Below are 18,619 nucleotides of genomic sequence, written 5' to 3'. Positions count from 1 at the left end.
AACCAAACAAAGTGCACTTGCGTATTACCTAATGCAGGGACCCTAGATGCAAACAACCAAACAATTTGCAGATGATGTATTTGGGGCTGTTTTTACTCAACCAGACTAGGTTGAGAATTGTATGCAATGCGACTACTGTTTAAAACTTGAACCAAACACGCCCTAGGTGAAGTACTACTACCCTTTTTTTAAGTGATGAAGAAAAAAAATCACTTCCACTTTTCTTTTCCACTGTAAAGTAGCGTGGTTCGGAAGCCAAACCAGCCCCAAAGCCCAAACCCATAAATACCCTCGCGTCAACCATCCGGACCCCCCGTGACATCCACCGCTGGCCGCCTGGCCCTCTCGCAGCTGACGGCCACCCGAAGGGGCAAACCCGTCCATCCACCCACCCGCCCGGAGCCCCTCCCTCCGGTTCGAACCGCCATGTCGCGGCTGGACGGCAACACCGACCTGGACGGCGTCGCCAGGCGCCTCAGCTTCTCCTCCGCCTCCCCGGGCCAGCCGCCGCCCCTCCCGCCCCGGACGCCCCGGAGGCAGCCGGCCCTCCCGCCGATCGCGGAGGACCCAGGGGAGCAGCAGTCGTCGGCGGCGGCGACGGCGCAGACGCCCCCGTTGTCGCAGGCGCCTCGCGCGACGACGCGCGGGAGGTTCACGGTCTACACGGAGGTACCGCCGTCCGTGCCCCACACGCAGGCGGCCCCCGTCGTACCTCCCGCGCCGTCGACGTCGCCGCTCGAGACGCAGCAAGCGACCCCCGTACCCCCCGCGGCGTCGACGTCGTCGCTTCAGACGCTGCAGGCGGTCGCGGCCGCGTTGGGGCACTTGGAGCAGCAACGCCAGGCCGGGCTGCAGCAGGCGTCGGTGGCGGCGCAGCAGCAGCAGGCGTTTGTGGCCGCGTACGAGGGATGGGAGCGGGGGCGACAAGCCGGGCTGCAGCAGCAGCCGTGGGCGGCGGCGTGGGCGCAATTGGGGCAGAGTCGTTCACCGTGGCCGCGTCAGGCGTGGGCGCAGCCGCAGCCGGAGCAGCAGCAGCAGCAGGTGAGGCTGTACACGGCGGAAGGGGAACCGGCGGGGTACACGACCAAGTGGGAGGAGCTCCATCCGGTGTCCCAGCACCTTCTCCTGCAAATCGAGTAGGTTCCTGGTCATATCCCATCTCGTGTCCGTCATTCCTGTCGAATTTGGTACCCGTGGTTTATCGGCTTCCGCCGCTGTGACGTTCTGGGGTTTCGAAAACATCTCGTGGTGGTGGATTCTGCAGGTATTGGGGATGAGAGGAGTTTAATTTGTGTATTTATTAATTGCGTCTCCCTTGATTGGTTTTGTACGTTGCCTCGTGTTCAGAATGATTTGCCTCATTGCTCTCTGATCATCATCTGCTTCATCTGTGATTTGGCAGGGACAAGATAAGGGATGAGAGGCATGCGTGTGAGCAGTTGGAACAATGCAGGCGCCTCAGTGACCCATCAGTCTCCAACAAGGGTTTTGAACTGGATGCTCGTCAGATTACCCAGGTTTGGTTTTATTCTGTGGGTGGATTGTCCTTTAACTTGCAGAACATGTTTGAACAACGTTTCAGCCTTCACACGGATTAGTGTAGTACGCTAATTAACCGTTGCAGAGAAGAGGAAGAAAGTAAATGCAGTACCATATTATATTAAGCAATGTCAAGTTATCTGCATTGCTCGTTTGGTTATTGCTTTGAGAGAGCAATTCTTCACGGATTGCCCGGTACCGGCCAATATTAAGCGCCCTTGTGTACCTGAATTGCCGCACGATTGTGCTAGATAGTACTGCATTAGATGTTTATGTTTGATATAATTGAGTTGTACTTTGTATACAAATCTATTGGTAGAGCCGTTCTTACTTCATTGAAAGGCTTGAAATGCTACCGTTGCAATGTTCTCCACAAGATATAGATATTTTTTCTGAGGTCAAGTAGGCACAGGGAAGTTTTAGCATCAAATAGCTGGTGTGGCATGTTGTATGCATTGAGGGTACACCATCAAGATGTCTATGTGATGCAAAAGCAAAGATACACATCTTACTTGGAGAGCTATCTCTTCAGCTATGCTTTAAATTGGCGGGTTTCTGGGACTTAAACCTCAAATTGAAAAGACTCTGGGGACTACCAGGGCAACTTTTTGATATAATGCATGAACCCAACTTGCCGAAAAGCACCTTTAACTTGAACAAATGTTTTTGACAGGAGCAATTTTTTCTTCCTGTAACAGGAGATTGGGTTAATCTCCACCATCATCGACAGGGAGAAGGCTCCCATTCAGAGCTTAATGGCTGATATCAGAGAAATAATGTCGCATGTGGATTTTGCTATATGTGCATATGCAGAAGTGAGACGAAGGTTCGTCAGGGGAGGTGCTGAACTTGCATACTGTGCTGGATCTTCAAGCGCCCCTACTGATTTCAGCCGGCACTCGACAATGGCCCGAACCTTTCGTAACTGTTATGGTTCTGTATATCGGCCTTCTCTCTTTATGCAACACATTGTTGAAAGATTTGAGAAGCAGCTTGAAGAATGTTGCAAATCGATTGGAGAGCTAGAGCAGCTTGTTCAAACGAAGAATGATAAGACCCATCCAGCTTCTTTGAAATCTCTGCCAAAAGTTATGTCGAATGTGCATGATTATCTTATGTATGCTGCTTCTAAGGTAATATACCTTACACACAATATCCTTGTTTGGCAACTATTGTTTGATGCTTTCACAGAGAATGGACCTTATCTGACATTTTTGTTTTGTCCAGGTGGAAAATCTTCATCAACATGCCGAAACAATAAGAACTCAATATCTTAATGATCTGCGAAACAGTGGTAACTGGAATGATCCATTTGTTGAAGCGGATAGAAAAGAGGCAGCGAAACAAGAAGCTGCTGCCAGAATAGTCCATCCAACATTGCCTGTAACTGTAAGTAAACCTTTTGTATAGCAGTTCTCACAAATAACATCTCATATAGTCAGGTTAGTAAACATTGAATTTTATGCAGCAGTTCTCAAAATTAAAATATCACGTGCGTCATGTTGAACTTTGGTTCTCATCCTATCCTTGATTGGTTTCCAATTTACATTTATTGTCATTCTCATGTGTAATTCACACAGTGTGGCGACACCCGAAGCAGGCACCAGATGTGTAATTGAATCAGCTTCAGATCAGTCCTTTGTCATGTATGTCCTTTTGTCTCCATCCCTCTTCCCTCCTTTTTTGTTTTACAGCAGCTTGTGATTAACATGTTTAATGAGCAACTGTAGCGGAGTTGTCTGACTCTAGCTACTAAGGATAGACTTCTCTTCCAGATGTAAAAATACCTGGTAATGATGTCGAAATCTGTAGGGCTCAATTTATAAGAAGATGGCTATGGCCACCTCAGTTTTACTTCTTTCTGTGGCAAAGCTAAAATTGCGTCAGCAGTTTAGCCCATTTAAAGTTTAAAATACCGACATCGATTTCTGTAGATCAATCAATAATGAAACCTTTTTGAGTCTTCCAACAACTCAGAATGTAATCGAATTTTTGAATTTACTGTAACCTCCGTCCTGAAAAGATTGTCTTAGATTTGTCTAGATACCTTTTCGGACGGAGGGAGTATATTATAATCTTCTTTGACCAAAGCTAACTATTAATGTATTGACTGTGATAAGCCATGTCGTGTTTGAATTTGACACATAAATGATCTTATCGTGGAGCCTTGCACTTGAAGCCTTGATTAGCCGTTACGCGTTTAGGTTGTGAGCTGGGAATCGGGATACAAGATTTGTCTCACAAAATAAAATGAAATTCCATGCGATTGTGAAATCTTCCACGCTATCAGATTATAAATTCCACCAGACGTGGAACGTTGAAGGTGTTTTTGGTCAAACAAAATTTAGGGCTTGAAGGTGATTGCTGTCGAGGCTTCTCACTGAATGGTTTGGATTAGTAGTCGGCGAACTTTTACACACAGGAAGGACTTAGTTAAACAGTATTTGAGAATGCCTAGGTCCACATTCTAACTGCGGAACTGCTCCACACAAGTCAATCATTGTCCGATTTCTGTACGAAAAGCAATCCAGTGGCGCTCGTTAGTTCAGTCTGTCGCGTGTATGATGTATGGCTCGATTTAAGGCGTTGTACGGGGATCGGATGAAATCTGTCGTACGTATAGGGTATAGCATGATTCTTCTATTTGCCGTCTGTACATGACTTTTGGTCTTTGGCATGCATGATGCATTTGATGCTTCCCTTCTTTCTTTACTTTTTTCCGCTTTTGCGGAATAAACTATTCTACCTTTCCAAGGTGGTATTTACTTTTTTGTTTACTACTAGGAGCTCCAGCTTTGTCAGGGCTTCTAAAGTGCCGAATTACATGCTTCCGTTGCTTTTTTTTTTTACAATTTTTGAATGGTACAGTGTCTGTTGCTTTGCTGAGAACAGCCATATAGTATGTTGCGACGGGGTCGGAGAGGGTCCTTACTCGGTTGTCGTATTCCATTATCACATTCTGGTGGTCTGCCCTCTTGCCTTGCCATTTCCTCATTCGTTGTATATGGAATAATATTGCCTTGTTGGCCAGCGGGAGCGTAAGCGCTGACGGCAGTTCATATGTCATACTACACCCCAAGGATAATCGGAACTTTTAGCTGTTTGACATTTTGCTACTTGACGAGTTCAGCATCTGGTCGTATGCAGTATACCAGAGGCATACATGTCATTGACCCACCCTTGCCCAACGACCATCTCTGAATTTTTCTACAGTAGTATTAACAATAACTGACCAGCCTACAGCGCCATCACGATGGGTGGATTTCAGTCAGTCAGAATTTATCTACTACTATATCTGTTGTTCAGTTTGTGTATCGCAAACCCTGGTGGCGTGTTGTGGCTCAAGATGGGTGGGTGGATCTAACCGTGCTCCTTGAATTGGCCTTGTGTAGGTTGCTCGTGGGCGGCAATGGATGGCGTGCGTAATCGGTGACCTCGACCGCGACTGGGGAAGGAAGCTGCGGAGAAGCAACCAGTCAGGAACGAACGAGCGGTCAACTTTAGCTTGCTTGGCCTGGCCTGGCTTTTAGGAGGAGGATGAGACGGTGGCACTTGCTGTATTCTAGTGCGAATATGCATGCTTCTTCAGGTCGTTGTCCCAGTTGAGATGTGGCACGATTCAGTCGGGTCGTACAGGTTCCCTCCCGGCTAGTGGCTGCCTGGTGCCACAGGAGGCATCCCGATTTGCTACCTTCTTTGATTCCCACAGCTTGGGATTCTCTGTTTTCTCTTTTGGCATCTATGCCTGGTTTCTTTTTGGGTTTTTGAACCGTGTGCACAGGCGTTAGTGGATCGTAGATGTGATTACTGTATGATCAGATAGATAGATAGATAGGGATAAAAGTTGCACATGAACTGTAGAGGAGTCGACGGGGAGCAAACTCCCTCAAAATAGTGCTCACGATGTGTGGATATAACAGTTACGCCAGAAGAAAAAAAAGTGGATGTAACAATTCGGTTATCATCTGTTTTTGCGCCTCGTTTGAATTGATCATGGGTTGTGAAAACTGTATTCTTCCTGTGCATTCGTGCCAGAAAATTCGATTTATTGTTTTTCGTCTGTTCAGCACAGTGACTGTAAAAAAACTTTCTGAAGAGAGAAAAGAATCAGAAGAGTCACAATCGCACGTGGGGCATAACAACCAAATACAACACGGGTAACAAACAAGATGGCCCAAATAACAGGAGATTCACCGCTTCTTTTCAAAATATTTTCGAAACTTATCCGGCCATCGCACTCCGGCCTAGTTGGGGCCAGGCCAACCGCGATCGAAAAAAGATCTCCAAAATCCTGGCGGCCCGCACGCTGCCACGCATCCCTACAGAGCATAAAGAAGCCGCCGCTCACCCTCCCTCCACCTTCCATCTCCCACTTCTCCGCCCCCTCGCCCCCTCCGCCGCTGACCTCGTCGGCCACCGCCGCCGACGAGGCCTCCTATCGCCGGATACCCATCCCCTAGGCACCGGCCCCTTCATCAATCTGAAACCCCCCTCCTCGCCCCGGCGAGCCGTGTTACCATCCGACTCCGCCGATCCTCCGAACCCTAGATCCCCTGGGCACCCGATCGCGCGCCCCTTCCGGAGGGGCGCCGTCCCGATCGCCCCGGAGGAAATGCTCCGCCGCGTCCCGTGAGATCCGGCCGCCAAGACTCGACCTTTTTTGCCTCCGAGGCGGCGTGACGCGGCGCGATGGCGATCCGCATGACCGTCTCCTACTCCGGCTACGTGGCGCAGAGCCTGGCCACCTCCTTCGGCCTGCGCTGCACCACCGCCGCCGCCGCGGGCTCCGGGGCCGCGCCCGGCGCCGGCTGCCGCGTCCTCCAGGACGCGCTCTCCCGCCCCTTCTGCCTCTTCGCCTCCTCCCGACGCGTCGAGCAGCACAATGACGCCGAGGACCACAACCACCCCAAGCCCAAGCCCAGGCCCAAGCCTCTCCCGCCCGCCGCCGGTGCCGGCCGCCCCACCAAGGCTCTCCCTGTCGCAGCCGCCGGAGGCAGGCAGCTGACCAAGCTTGTCCCCGCCGACGGGGGCAGCTACTCGCTGTTCGTCTCGCCGTCCGGCTCGGCAAAGGCGGATGACCCACCGTCGCTGGCGGTGGGGTTGCTGTCGGTGCTCGCGTCTGGGGTCGGCTCGGGCCCTGGCATCGCCGGCGTGTCCTCGCTGTCGGCGTCGCCGTCGATATCGTCCGGGCTGAACCCCGCCACGCTGCTCCCCTTCTTGCAGGCGACGAAGTGGCTTCCCTGTAGCGATATCATCACCGGCGCATCATCCCGCAGGTCGGTACGCCCTGCGGATGTGTCGACGGCGCCCACACATGTGCCTTCCCGTCGCCCTTCGCCTTCGCCTGTGCCCTCCCCTGCGGTGGCTGCCCCTTCGAAGGCGGGCGTGATGGCGTTGCTTGGCAGTAGCGGTGCAGCGGCTGCCCCCACCAAGATGGGCGTCAAGGCATTGTTTGGTAGTAGCGGTGCGGTGGCTGCCCCTTCCAAGGTGGGCAGCGTAGTAGCGCCGTTAGTTGGTAGTAGTGCAGTTGCTTCTGGTGCTGCTGGGGTGGTGAGACAGAGCAGTGCTGCTCTTGGTGCTGCGGCAGGGGCAAGCAAGAGAACTAGCTGGCTGTCAAGGTGGGTGAACTCCTGCTCGGATGATGCAAAGACCGTCCTCGCTGCTGTGACTGTGCCACTGCTCCATAAATCCTCTCTAGCTGAGCCGAGGTCCATCCCTTCAAAATCGATGTATCCAACATTTGATGTTGGTGACCGGATTCTCGCCGAGAGGGTACAGTTAACTCCCAGTCTTCCATGAGTAGCAGTTTTCTGTGATGTATGTCTGCTGATGGTGCATACTTGCAATTTGCAGGTTTCATATATTTTCCGGGAGCCACAAGTTTTGGACATTGTGATCTTCCGTGCACCTCTGGTCCTTCAGGTATGATATCCAGTTTATCTTGTTATTTCTCTCCGGTTCATGATGGGATGTGTTATAATTTGGACTTCTTTCTTGCAGGCATTGGGCTACAGCTCAAGTGATGTGTTCATCAAGAGGGTTGTGGCCAAGGGCGGGGACATCGTTGAAGTAAGCTTTTATCCGAAGGGTAGTGGCTTCTATTTGTTTCCATTCCCCTCTTATTTCGTTTTCTTGTTGGCATGAATTCCAACCATTTGTATCCTCCTTATCTGAATAGGTGACTGATGGTCAATTATTAGTTAACGGAGTAGTCCAGGATGAGGACTTTGTGCTTGAGGCACCCGATTATGAAATGGATCCAGTGGTACGCCATCTTTGCTTCCTGCATCATACTAATGATCAAATGTTGTAGCTTGACAAAATCACAAGTTCGATGATACCAAGTAGCTTGACAAAATCACAAGTTTGATGATACCAAGTTTCTATCATTAAACTGTTGAACCTCATATGTGAAGGTATTAATGTGCTGACGTATTTGTCGCTTAAAATGTTAAATTAGTTGTGTTTTTAAGTTGATATAATGTGACATAGAACTCACTGGTCCATTGGTGGTCCATAAGAGCCTACGTGACTTGATCATAAAGCAAGTAGCTCCATTTTCTGAATGAGTTTACACTGGAGTATACATATTGATCAGTTGTTATTTGCTTTTTCCAGAGTGTGCCTGAAGGCTACGTGTTTGTGCTAGGGGACAACAGAAACAACAGCTTCGATTCCCATAACTGGTATGCCAAACCTCTATGGAGGATACCTGCTTGATTTCTTGAGACTAATTTGCAGGACATGTAGCTCATGTTCTATTTTTGTCATTACAGGGGACCGCTACCCGTGAAGAACATTCTTGGGAGATCTGTGCTTCGATACTGGCCACCATCGAAAATAACAGATACAATCTATGACCACATTGACCATGATGTGGTTCATGGCATGGCAGGCATCTCCTGAGATGCACAGTTGGTTCGGCAATGCTAAACCAACCCATTTTTTTTGGCAGAGTATCACTGATGACCTCTGCTGCATTTTTTTTCTCCTCTAGCTATTTATTTTGATTGATGTCGCCTTGCACGTAAGCCTGGCTGACTCTTCAGTTTTTCCCCTGCCCTACCAGCAGATGCTTGTTTAGAGGCAACAATTCTTGTACTGTAACCAAAGGTCTGGCTCGCCTGTCGAATGAGCATCCATGGCAGCGCATGGAAATTTTGTTATGTTTGGGCGTTTGGCACAAGGAGAGTTGGTTGATCTGTTTCAGATCATAATGTATAAGAAGCAGAAAGCATGCCATATTGTTCATCCTGTTCCTTGTAGAGAGTTTTGGTTACCATCTGAATCCGACATGTTTGTTTGATGAAGGAAACCATGGCCAATTTTGAAACGCGTCTTATCACAGACGATGTTCTGGTCTTGTGTTCTTCGATGTTGTTGATTGTGATACGTAGTTGTGGCATTTTGTAATGATTGTGAGTTGTTCGTAAGAAATGATATGCTGCGACTTTTCAGCTTTTAGTATGTTGGCCGCATCCGCATGGGCAAGATGTTTGTTTAGCAGTACACTTGACAGCCAACTGAGCGAGTGCAACATATGTGCTTGTGTGTTTTTTCAGCGGTTTATGTGCTTGTGTGTTGTTGATTTTGATCTTGTATTCAAAGAATCTTTTCTTTATTTGAGCAAGTATGTCAAGGATTGTTGTAGCTGACAATTATTTGAAAGAAATATGAGCAAAATATGTGCTTCTGTGCTGTATTCAAAGAATCTTTTCTGTTTTGGGCAAGTATACGAAGGATTATTGTAGCTGTCAATTGTTAGAAAGAAATATGAACATCTGAGCTTATGATCCTTGCTAAAAGATCTATGATGTCGCGCGCTTCTGTCAAAACATTGAACTAGCAGAGATCAAAAGAAAGACTCAAGCTTGCATCCATTAGCCGTCATTTCTTCTAAGACAGACCTCCCTTTTTCTTTGCAGTGTCAATTGTCTAATTTTCTCTTGTAAGATGTGTGCGTGATGGAGTGATGAATGTTCTTTTTTTTTCTCAAGAGAGTGATGAATGTTCTTCCTTGCCACATTAGAAACAAAATCAAGTGTCATCAATGTTTCAATACTGACCAGTTCAAAAAAAAAAGTTTCAATACTGACAAATACTCCATCCCATCATCACCACGTTGCATTATGAAGTGGTAGTTGTTTCGAGACTGACAAATAGATATATCTGCAACTTCAGGTAATGAGCTCAAATCAACCACCCCACTGTGGTCCGGACAAAAGGCAGCAACGTAGTCAAGAACAGTACAAAATTTCAACATTGCGTTACAGACAAACCACATTTGCAGGTACACTTCCGGCCCGACAATTATACACGGAATTGATGTATATGTGCAATTTCCTATCAGCCCCTATCACTAACAGAAGTAAATAAACAAGAAGAAACTGTTACCACTTTACATCCAGTGACAATGGATCAGGCGGCAGAACCAACGACGTGAAGTCAGCGAAGGAGACGTTCGAAGTCAGGCTGCTCCACGAAGTAGCGTCTGCTATCTGTAAAGATTTCCTCACCTTCTTCACCGATATAGCCTTGAGCCTTCCCTCTTCCTCAACCCTAGCGATGACGTCAAGCGTGATTCGCTGGACCACAGGCAAGGTTTTCCACTCTGGAACATCGTCCCAGATGTCGTCCTCTTCAGTAATGTCCCTCTCGAGCTCCAAACGGAATTTTACCAGGGTCATCGACGTCACTCTAGCTTCGAAGAAGTTCATTGTTCTGTTGAACCCATTCCTCTCACTGAACCAAGTCTTCAGGAGTTTTTCAAGCCTAGGCAGCCTTGGACTAACTGAGCAGAACGCACATGCTGAGATCAACCGATCTGACATGTCGCTCACTTCAGACTGGTCTGACAGTAACTCGATAGCGTCATCAGAAGTCAACAAGGGCTTCATGTGGCCCCCAGAGACATTGGTTTCATGTGCAACTATTGTAACTGATGATCCTACAACACGCATGTGAAGTAATGGAGCACAGGTTGAGTGGCTGAGAGGCAATATTTGTCTTAGGTCCTTGTTAGTGGCAACCAAGCTTCCATTTGCTAAGAGACCTATACTGTGAGGATGGGAAAAGAACACTCTCTGTGCACCAGTAATCTTTAATGCAACACCAGCAGCAACAAGTACCCTCTTCAACCCTGTATACGTGGCATTCAACTGCATATGAGGTGCAACATAAGATTTTGCAGCAGTTGATTGATGAAACAAATAGGACAACAACAAAAACTTTTGAACATTATGATGAAGTTTATATAAAGTAGTCCATGAAAGATGGTAACGTAATTAGTCATGAGCAGCAAACAAAGATATCCAAGAGCAGTTTATCTCAGTTCTCCAGCATACAACAATCGAAGATATACAGACTTGACTGCTATACACTATAATTAAGTATAAAGGCAAAATTGCATATGTCTGATTATCCTATATATGTCCATTCCTTTTCCACCCGGAACAACCCCTTGCCCAGGCATGCTAGAACAAAATGTTTGTATCCTGTCTTTGGTATTCTGGAGGTAAGTTAAATTCAAAATCAAACATTCAGGAAGTTATATTAAGCCAACTACATAGAAGTAGAAGGCACTGAGAAGAGTCCAGTGTTTTAGTATCTCGCATATTGGGCATTGATTTGCCACCCCTAGTAAAGGCATTCCCATATGTGTGTTAATGTACTTAAATGTATAAACATAGCAAATTTAAATGCACATAACATGTCACACACGCTATACTCCCTATCCTCTTCGATTATTACCATTCAACGATTCAGTAACACTTTGGCGGTACTGTTAGTTCAGGGCCAGAACGACAAGTGGAACCAAACTGGAGGTTTAGATGTTCAATTTTGTTGCATATCCTTACAATTACACCTGCAAATCTAGGAGAAAATTGTTCCAATTGACACGATGTACACACCACGAAAATTAAACCAGATATATCTGTACTAAATAGTGTCCAGACGACGCTGCAACAACCGCAACCAATTTGAAGTCGCAATCAAAACTAGTAAAAGGAGTAGGCAGCAGCTAGACCATTCACCAATTAGAGCAATCGCTTCATCTTAAAGGTGACACGACTTCAATTCCGTACCAATACTACCGCTAGCATAGCAAGCAAGCAAGCAAGGAGCAAAATCTGAAGCAACAGCAAAGCAAAAAGTCAAACCGCAGCACTCACCGACGGCAACTGGAGCTCCGCGAGGCCCCCGCCAGCGCCATCGGAGACGAACACCTCGAGCGGCCCGACGAGGTCGAGGTCCCTGACGCCGGAGCCGAACGCCAGGGCGCCGTCGCCGGCGACGAAGTCGACGCCGTCGGGCCCGAGCACCTCCTCCACGGCGGGCGCCTCGGGGTGGCTCCAGTCGACGAAGCCGTCGGAGGCCCGCGCCAGCGCGGCCGCGGCGCCCCCCGCGCGGGCGCGGAACTCGTAGCGCTGCACGGCGCCGACGAGCGCGCCCCCGGCGTCGAGCGGCCAGACCCGGACCTCGGCGTCGGGGTCCCAGCCGTACTTGTCGGCGACGGCGTCGACGACGTCGTCGAAGAAGGTGGGATCCGGGGCGGGCACCGGCTCGCGGCCCGCGAAGGCGTAGGCGTGCGCCGAGGCGTTGGAGGTGGCCGGGAGCGGGGAGAGCGAGGCGGCGCGGGCCGGGGCGGGGGAGGGGAGGAGCGGCGCGAGGAGCAGGAGGAGGAGGAGGGGGAGGGGCGTGGCCATGGTGGCGGAGGGGGGAGGATCTAGAAGCTTCGAGAAGGATGGATTGGGGTTTGGCCGGTGGTAGGTGTCGTGTCGGGTCGAGCCCCCCGGAGGAGGATCTCTTGGCGGAGGGGGGAGGGGGACGGGGACGGTTCTGGAGATATTATTATGGCGCCCGTGGGGGTGGGGGTGGTTAAAGGCTTAATGGGAGGCTGACTCGTGGGACCCGAGAACTGGATTAGAGGTGGGCAGGTGGCTTTCTGCGTGCGTGTTTGCTTGCGATCACATAAGAGCTTGCTTTCATCTAATAAAAAAAGGAAAAAGATAGGAGTAGTAGTAAGAGTTTTTTTTCGCGTGGGCTTGGGTACCCTGTAGAAAACTTTACAGATTCCGTTGCAGATTAAAAATGGAGATTATGAGTTTTTTTCTTGCGGGAGAAATTTCCAATTTTATTTATCAATCATAGCAGCTGGCAGTATAGAGAACACAAGAGGTAATAAAAATTACAACCAGGTCTATGGGCCACCTAGCGACGATTACAAGCATGGGAGCAAGCCGAAGGCCCGCCGCCATCATCACCCTCCCTCACTGGTGTCGGACAAACCTTGTTGTAGTAGACAGTCGGGAAAGTCGTCGTGCTAAGGCCCCAAAGAACGAGCGCACAAGAGCAGCAACCAGGGCCGTACCGGGGAAATCGGAGGCCCTGTGCAAATCAAAATTAGGCCCTATGTATGAAAGAAAAACCATCATATTTTTGTCAGCCAGTGTAGTTTTTCACACGCCAGTTGGAAGCAGAAGGTTTAAAGACATGTAACCATGTACCATGATACTTTCGAAGAGCTGTGAGACTGAGAGATATGCGTAGGCTGGCTTGGTGTAAAATATTCAAACATTTGTTTATTCTAGTACCTAATGCTTTAGTTAACACCGTGATTAACCAAAAACTGGGGCCCGTCTGGTGCTGGGGCCCCTGTTCGGTCGCTCCTGTTGCACATGCTCATATACGGCTCTGGCAGCAACCATCGCCGATGAAGAGACTTGTAGATCAGAAAGATCAAACCTGAAACCAGACGAACAAAAACTTGATCCAAATAGGTCCACTGAAGACCAACACCGATCGAATCCCACGAGATTCGACAAAGACACACCTCCACACATCCTCGGACGACACTATTCATACCATCTGGACGGGGATAGGATGTGGCAGACATTATTCCTACGAGGGAAATCGCCACCGCCACACAGCCCCAACCCAAGACGTTGGACCTAACAAAAACGAACACGGGGTCCCTCCCGTCGGCGGGGGGGCCGAGATCCTCCACACCTCCACGGCCCAAAGGCCATCCAAGATGGGGTGGATCGGCGATGGCGCAGGCGGGAGGAGGAAGGAGACTTTTCTTCAGGAGGAGGATTTACCATGACAATTGTTGAAGATTATGAGTTACCCCTTCAATCCAAAAGATCATATTCTTCTGATCTCTTGTTTGATGGAGAATATGAATTAGAATTAGTTGACCGTAAATGTATGAGAATACCCATTTTTAGTAACTTTACTATCCGCGTAAACTTTTAAGGTGGGTATACCCAAGCAAAACTCGTTTTCGCGTAATACTATAAACGAAACCATGCCAGTTTTGAATACAAATTCGAACTCGGGTTGGCAGTTCCACAACGATGATTAATGATGTGATTGCAATTTTGCGAGACATCTGAAGCAACGGAACAAAGATAGTATCCGACAGTTCAGAACAGTGGTAGCGCTGCAGATGCACTGGACGGCACACTGGAGATGCACTGAGATCATATTTCAGAACACTGATTCACCACCAAGAGAGCATTAGTAGTATTAGGTTAACTTAAGAGAACCTCTCTGGAGAAAGGCCAAATTCTATGGTACAAATAGCCCGAAAAGAAAAAAAAGAAAAAAAAAATCTATGGTACAGATGATGCTAACTGTTCACTTCTTCTATGTTCGGCATGTTGGCAAACAAGAACTTCGCCAAAATCCAGGCCCGCTCGCAACGGCAAGAAGTGCCCTGCGGAGAAAACAACTACAGTTCATCAGGACAAGCAACACCAGTGGGGCAACGGATAGCACCAAACCATTTGTAGCACATGCTAAGCATTCAGGTTCATACATTGCATCTGTGAGTTCAGTTCTAAGAGATTAGTTGGGAAAGATTAGAGAAATAGAAATGTCGTTCGATCCTCCACAACCAAAATAGAGATTCATCATCTACGACTGAAGAAGATTTTCTAGCAATTTTCTTAGTAATTTATAACTGAATTTTCGAGTTCAGACAACAAACAACAGGGAGCTGCAAAATATCACAAAGTAATTCCACCAAATGACATATTCTACCCACTACCCAGGAGCAATGTATAGCTCCCATTCGTTATCAGGAAATCCGTTATATGAATTAATTAAACCATGTTTGAACTGATCTTCAGACAGGGTAACCTAGCATGTTACGTAATCCATAGTTTGCATTTCCAGATGATATATTCCACGCTATCAAAATTCAGAATAATACAGTAGAAAAACTGTCTAGAAATCGATCCAGAACTTTAAATTTATATAGCTCAGAGAGTTATCTCGATTAGCAAATGTAAGGTGCTAAGATTTCTGAGTGCAGTGCAGGATTATATGTTGGACAGTTTTTCGATTCTAATATAACATGCATATTCAGTTAGCCTTTTAGCAGAACACATACGTGGACTTACTAAGGAGCTTAGGCACTAGCTTTTTGCTCAATGCAACTCCCTGAAGGTTCTGCATTCTTTACAATCCACGCATGCTTCAGAATATCGTCAAGAGAAATCCTCTTGCTCGAATCCTTCACTAGCAGCTGCATACAAAATTCATACTTTCAACTTCATCACCTTAAAGGATATGGCCCATTTGTCCAAAGAAAAGATATAACAAAGACTTTCAAATGTTACCTTGCAAATGAGATCCTTGGCATCTGCAGATATGTCACGAGTTTTAGGGAACAGCAAGTCCACTTTGACTATCCTGCTCAAAATTCATGTTGCAGAGAATGTGTATCAAAGGAAGATCGGGCAAACACAAATATAGCTACACAAACATTGTAGCTCTTACCTCATCAGGGTGTCTTGCTGTTCTGCAGCTTCAAAGGGTGGCGAGCCATACAAAAACTCGTAGCACAGGATTCCTAAAGTCCAGTTGTCAACAGCGTAATCGTGAGCCTTCTTCTCTACCATCTCTGGTGCTAGGTAATCTATTGTGCCACAGAGTGTGTGACGTTTAGCATTTGATCGAACCGCCCATCCAAAATCTGCAATTTTAAGCCGGCCCTGTAAAATGGAAGTTCAGTGACTTCTATAAAAAAAGGCTCAGCAACTTATGCACAGACACAGAGTTAAAAGTGTCAACAGCAATCAGCTCTGACACACCAATGTGGACAGCACAACAAATGATGTTCTTTACTGGTTTCTTACTCATATGGATGTGGACAGCACAACTAATAAGGACAGTATTTGATAGTCTCTATAGCGCCAGAAGTATCTCTTCAGTAATCTCGAGAAAGTTATACAGGACATGCATCTACAAAGTAACCAGGTGTTCACAGCCATATATAGTACACAAGTGCAAGTCGGTATAATCATGTATGACCAGCAGTACTTACCAGCAAAACGTGTACTATTAGTCAAAAAGAAATGGGATGCCCGTGTACATTGCGATGTCAAATTTATACTGCACTATTTTACTTACAAATAATTATAGAGTAAGCTACTGCTTATCTGCTATTTCGTCTCTCTATAAAGCCAATTTTAAAATGCAAGCTATATGTGCCATAACCTAAAATTTCTCTACAGTTGGATTGATCACCAACAGTCATAAGTTCCCAACAATATGAGATGCATAATGCTTCAATTCACAATGCATAGCTCCTGAAATTTTCCACATATATCTTAATAAAAGTTCAGGCCACAAGGATATCTGGATAGTTTATGCTTGCAGCAAGACCAAGGCAAATGGGATATATTGTCTGTTTTATTTTATCTCAAGTATTTTTCACATATCGGTCATATCTATAAAAAGAGATTGTCTAACTGATCACAACACACAACATGCATTTCGCGGAAACATATATATTGCTTCATTAGAGTACAAAATGCCACTAAAATTACCGCAGCAATGAATAGGTCCAGCTATTGTTTAATCAATCTGTGGGCAGGCATAATTTACAACAATGATGTAGTCTGAATCCATCTGTGGGCAGGCATAATTTACAACAATGATGTAGTCGGATTCCATGTTGTTGACAAACACGGATGGCAAAAAAATAGTGCATTTAACTCACTGGCTTATCAAAATATTGCCCATATAAATTCTTAAAATACGCAGTTTGGTATGATGACACATAACAGTGGCAGAGAGGCAGCAACTGCATACAGAAGAACCAACCTCGATATCAAGGAGCAAATTTTCCGGCTTGATGTCCCGGTGAATTACCTGCTTCTTGTGACAGTATGCCAGTGCACCAGCAAGGCTTGCTACATACTAAAGCAAAATAAAATGAATTGGATCAACAGAAAATCCAGCACAAAAATGGTAAGTCAGTAGAAAAGCAATGTAGGTCCACCATGATTGACAGCCTGATGTGCTGTATATCAAAAAATGAGTACATGTCATGCTAAGCAGAGTGCAGTTTGACTGATTACTGTTCAGACAAAGGAAATGGTTCTATTGTGTTTGGATCTTTGGGTTGGATGATTTGGATCTCAGACTGAGCTGGAAGTGTCACTCCTGAGGTGGGTTTTCTGTACTGAAAATGCTAGATTTGTTTTCACTCCCATTCATGAAAGAGGGGTGAGGCTTTTCCTTGTGTTTCTAAAGATGTTCGGGAGTTCTTAGGTTCTTCATCTTGCGGTGAAATACATAGCTATACCAAAATTCTTAACGATCAAACAGTATACTACTTTCAACAATTATTGAGAAACCAACATAACTAAACACAGATTGTTTCAGAACACCTACTAATGAATATACTAAGTTACTAAGAGCCAGTACTCTTTTAACTCATCTTTCTACCTCTCACGACCACAATCGAAGTAAAATGCCCCCTATCGATTTTTGTGGGCTTTTCTACGGGACAGTCAGAGCTCCGAGTATTCCAGCTTCATTGCAGATTTTGAGATTTCAGATAGTTAATTCCACAAACGATAGCGAATAACAACTGGGCCGATCCAATCAATAAACGCCACACGGCTGGGGAAAAGTAACACGGCAGGAAAGGGACAGGGTGGGGATGGCTCACGGTGGCGGCGGTCCGCTCCGAGAAGTGGCCGACGCTGCGGAGGAGCTTGTAGAGCTCCCCGCGGGCGGCGTACTCGAGGACGAGGACGACCCGGTCGGCGTCGTGGAACCAGGCGAAGAGGCGGAGCACGTTGGGGTGGTCGAGGCCGTGCTGGATCTCGATCTCCCGCCGCAGGTGCCCGTGGAACCGGTACTTCTCCAGCTTCGTCTTGTATATCACCTTGAGCGCCACCACGTAGCCGCTCTGGACCGCCGCGGTTCTCCGGCGCGTCAGCCTCATCGGGGTTGATGATTTTGGGGGGAAATCGAAGCTCGAAGGTTTGGGGCCTAGGGTTACCTGCTTCTCGCGGCCGAGATAGACCTTGCCGAACTTGCCCTCGCCGATGAACTTGCCGACGTCGAAGTCGGTGAGGCTCCACTGCCGCCGCTCCATCGGAGGTGAGAGGGGGACGGAGGCGCTGCGGAGAGACGTTGGGATTTCGTAATGGAGCGTGCGGAAGCCAACTTCTGTGTTCAGAGTAAGAAATCGATGGGGTGAATGTGGAATGGGCCTCGGCTGATTTTGGCCCGATCCCATCCCTTCTTTTAGATGGACCATTTGGAGCTACTTAGACCAGCCACTGTGAATACCAAATACTAGTGCCGCAGCCCGCAACTCAAAACAAATATAAATACTAGAGCTCCTATTCGGTGCGTCACGTGGCGGTGGTGAATTTAAAATATGATCATGAATTGAAAAAAGTTCAAGATTTGAAAAAAATGCTCTTGAAATTTAAAAAGGTCTTCATGAATTAAAAAAGAAATTCAAAAAAAAATCATGAATTCGAAAATGCTCACTACTTTGAGGAAAAGCTACAGATTTCATAAAATGTTCATGAATTTGGAAAAAAGTTCGTGGGTTTCAAAAAGTTCCCAAATTTGAGAATTTTCTCGGATTTCAAACAATATTCATGAATTTGAAAACATGTGATGTCAAAAAATGTCCTCAAAGCTTAAAAGCATTCACGAATAAAAAAATGTTCTCATTTTTCAGAAAAGTGGACGAATTTGAAAATTGTTTCCGTATTTCTAAAAATTTCATAAAATTAGAAGAAAAAATAAAAAAAGGAAA

The 18,619-nt window shown here is 46.8% G+C and overlaps 4 protein-coding genes across 6 annotated transcripts; 2 read left to right on the top strand and 2 right to left on the bottom strand.

Annotated features, from left to right (window-relative positions):
- Positions 1-321: 321 nt before the first annotated feature.
- LOC109779475 (nuclear pore complex protein NUP58) lies at positions 322-5,500 on the top strand. Its single transcript, XM_020338099.4, has 6 exons — positions 322-1,136; positions 1,403-1,517; positions 2,238-2,672; positions 2,767-2,928; positions 3,120-3,185; positions 4,932-5,500. The coding sequence occupies exons 1-5, from the start codon at positions 427-429 to the stop codon at positions 3,156-3,158; spliced, it is 1,461 nt and encodes a 486-aa protein (XP_020193688.1). The 5' UTR covers positions 322-426; the 3' UTR covers positions 3,159-3,185; positions 4,932-5,500.
- A 317-nt stretch (positions 5,501-5,817) lies between these two features.
- LOC109779474 (uncharacterized) lies at positions 5,818-8,827 on the top strand. 2 transcript variants are annotated; one of them, XR_002236850.4, is made up of 6 exons: positions 5,818-7,311; positions 7,393-7,461; positions 7,540-7,627; positions 7,718-7,804; positions 8,158-8,225; positions 8,316-8,827. XR_002236850.4 is itself a non-coding variant. In XM_020338098.4 (6 exons), the coding sequence occupies exons 1-6, from the start codon at positions 6,229-6,231 to the stop codon at positions 8,443-8,445; spliced, it is 1,506 nt and encodes a 501-aa protein (XP_020193687.1). In that variant the 5' UTR covers positions 5,853-6,228; the 3' UTR covers positions 8,446-8,827. The 2 variants fall into 2 exon arrangements, 1 of the variants encoding a protein (XP_020193687.1); XM_020338098.4 differs by having other exon boundaries at positions 5,853-7,311; positions 7,540-7,608.
- A 946-nt stretch (positions 8,828-9,773) lies between these two features.
- LOC109779472 (protein TUNICAMYCIN INDUCED 1) lies at positions 9,774-12,391 on the bottom strand. The gene is made up of 2 exons (XM_020338097.4): positions 11,712-12,391; positions 9,774-10,697 (listed from the first exon to the last, which is right to left on the bottom strand). Exons 1-2 carry the CDS (start codon positions 12,243-12,245, stop codon positions 9,930-9,932), a joined length of 1,302 nt encoding a protein of 433 aa, XP_020193686.1. The 5' UTR covers positions 12,246-12,391; the 3' UTR covers positions 9,774-9,929.
- A 1,636-nt stretch (positions 12,392-14,027) lies between these two features.
- LOC109779470 (serine/threonine-protein kinase Aurora-3-like) lies at positions 14,028-18,067 on the bottom strand. 2 transcript variants are annotated; one of them, XM_020338094.4, is made up of 7 exons: positions 17,846-18,067; positions 17,510-17,752; positions 16,657-16,752; positions 15,328-15,542; positions 15,168-15,240; positions 14,939-15,073; positions 14,028-14,260 (listed from the first exon to the last, which is right to left on the bottom strand). In XM_020338094.4, the coding sequence occupies exons 1-6, from the start codon at positions 17,939-17,941 to the stop codon at positions 14,957-14,959; spliced, it is 840 nt and encodes a 279-aa protein (XP_020193683.1). In that variant the 5' UTR covers positions 17,942-18,067; the 3' UTR covers positions 14,028-14,260; positions 14,939-14,956. The 2 variants fall into 2 exon arrangements, with proteins under 2 accessions (XP_020193683.1, XP_020193684.1); XM_020338095.4 differs by having other exon boundaries at positions 14,949-15,073.
- Between the last annotated feature and the right edge of the window lie 552 nt (positions 18,068-18,619).

This window comes from Aegilops tauschii, chromosome 5 (assembly GCF_002575655.3).
Source record: "Aegilops tauschii subsp. strangulata cultivar AL8/78 chromosome 5, Aet v6.0, whole genome shotgun sequence".
NCBI lineage: Eukaryota > Viridiplantae > Streptophyta > Magnoliopsida > Poales > Poaceae > Aegilops > Aegilops tauschii.
Note: the sequence above shows the minus strand (reverse complement) of the source record. Positions and strands in the feature narration are given on the sequence as shown.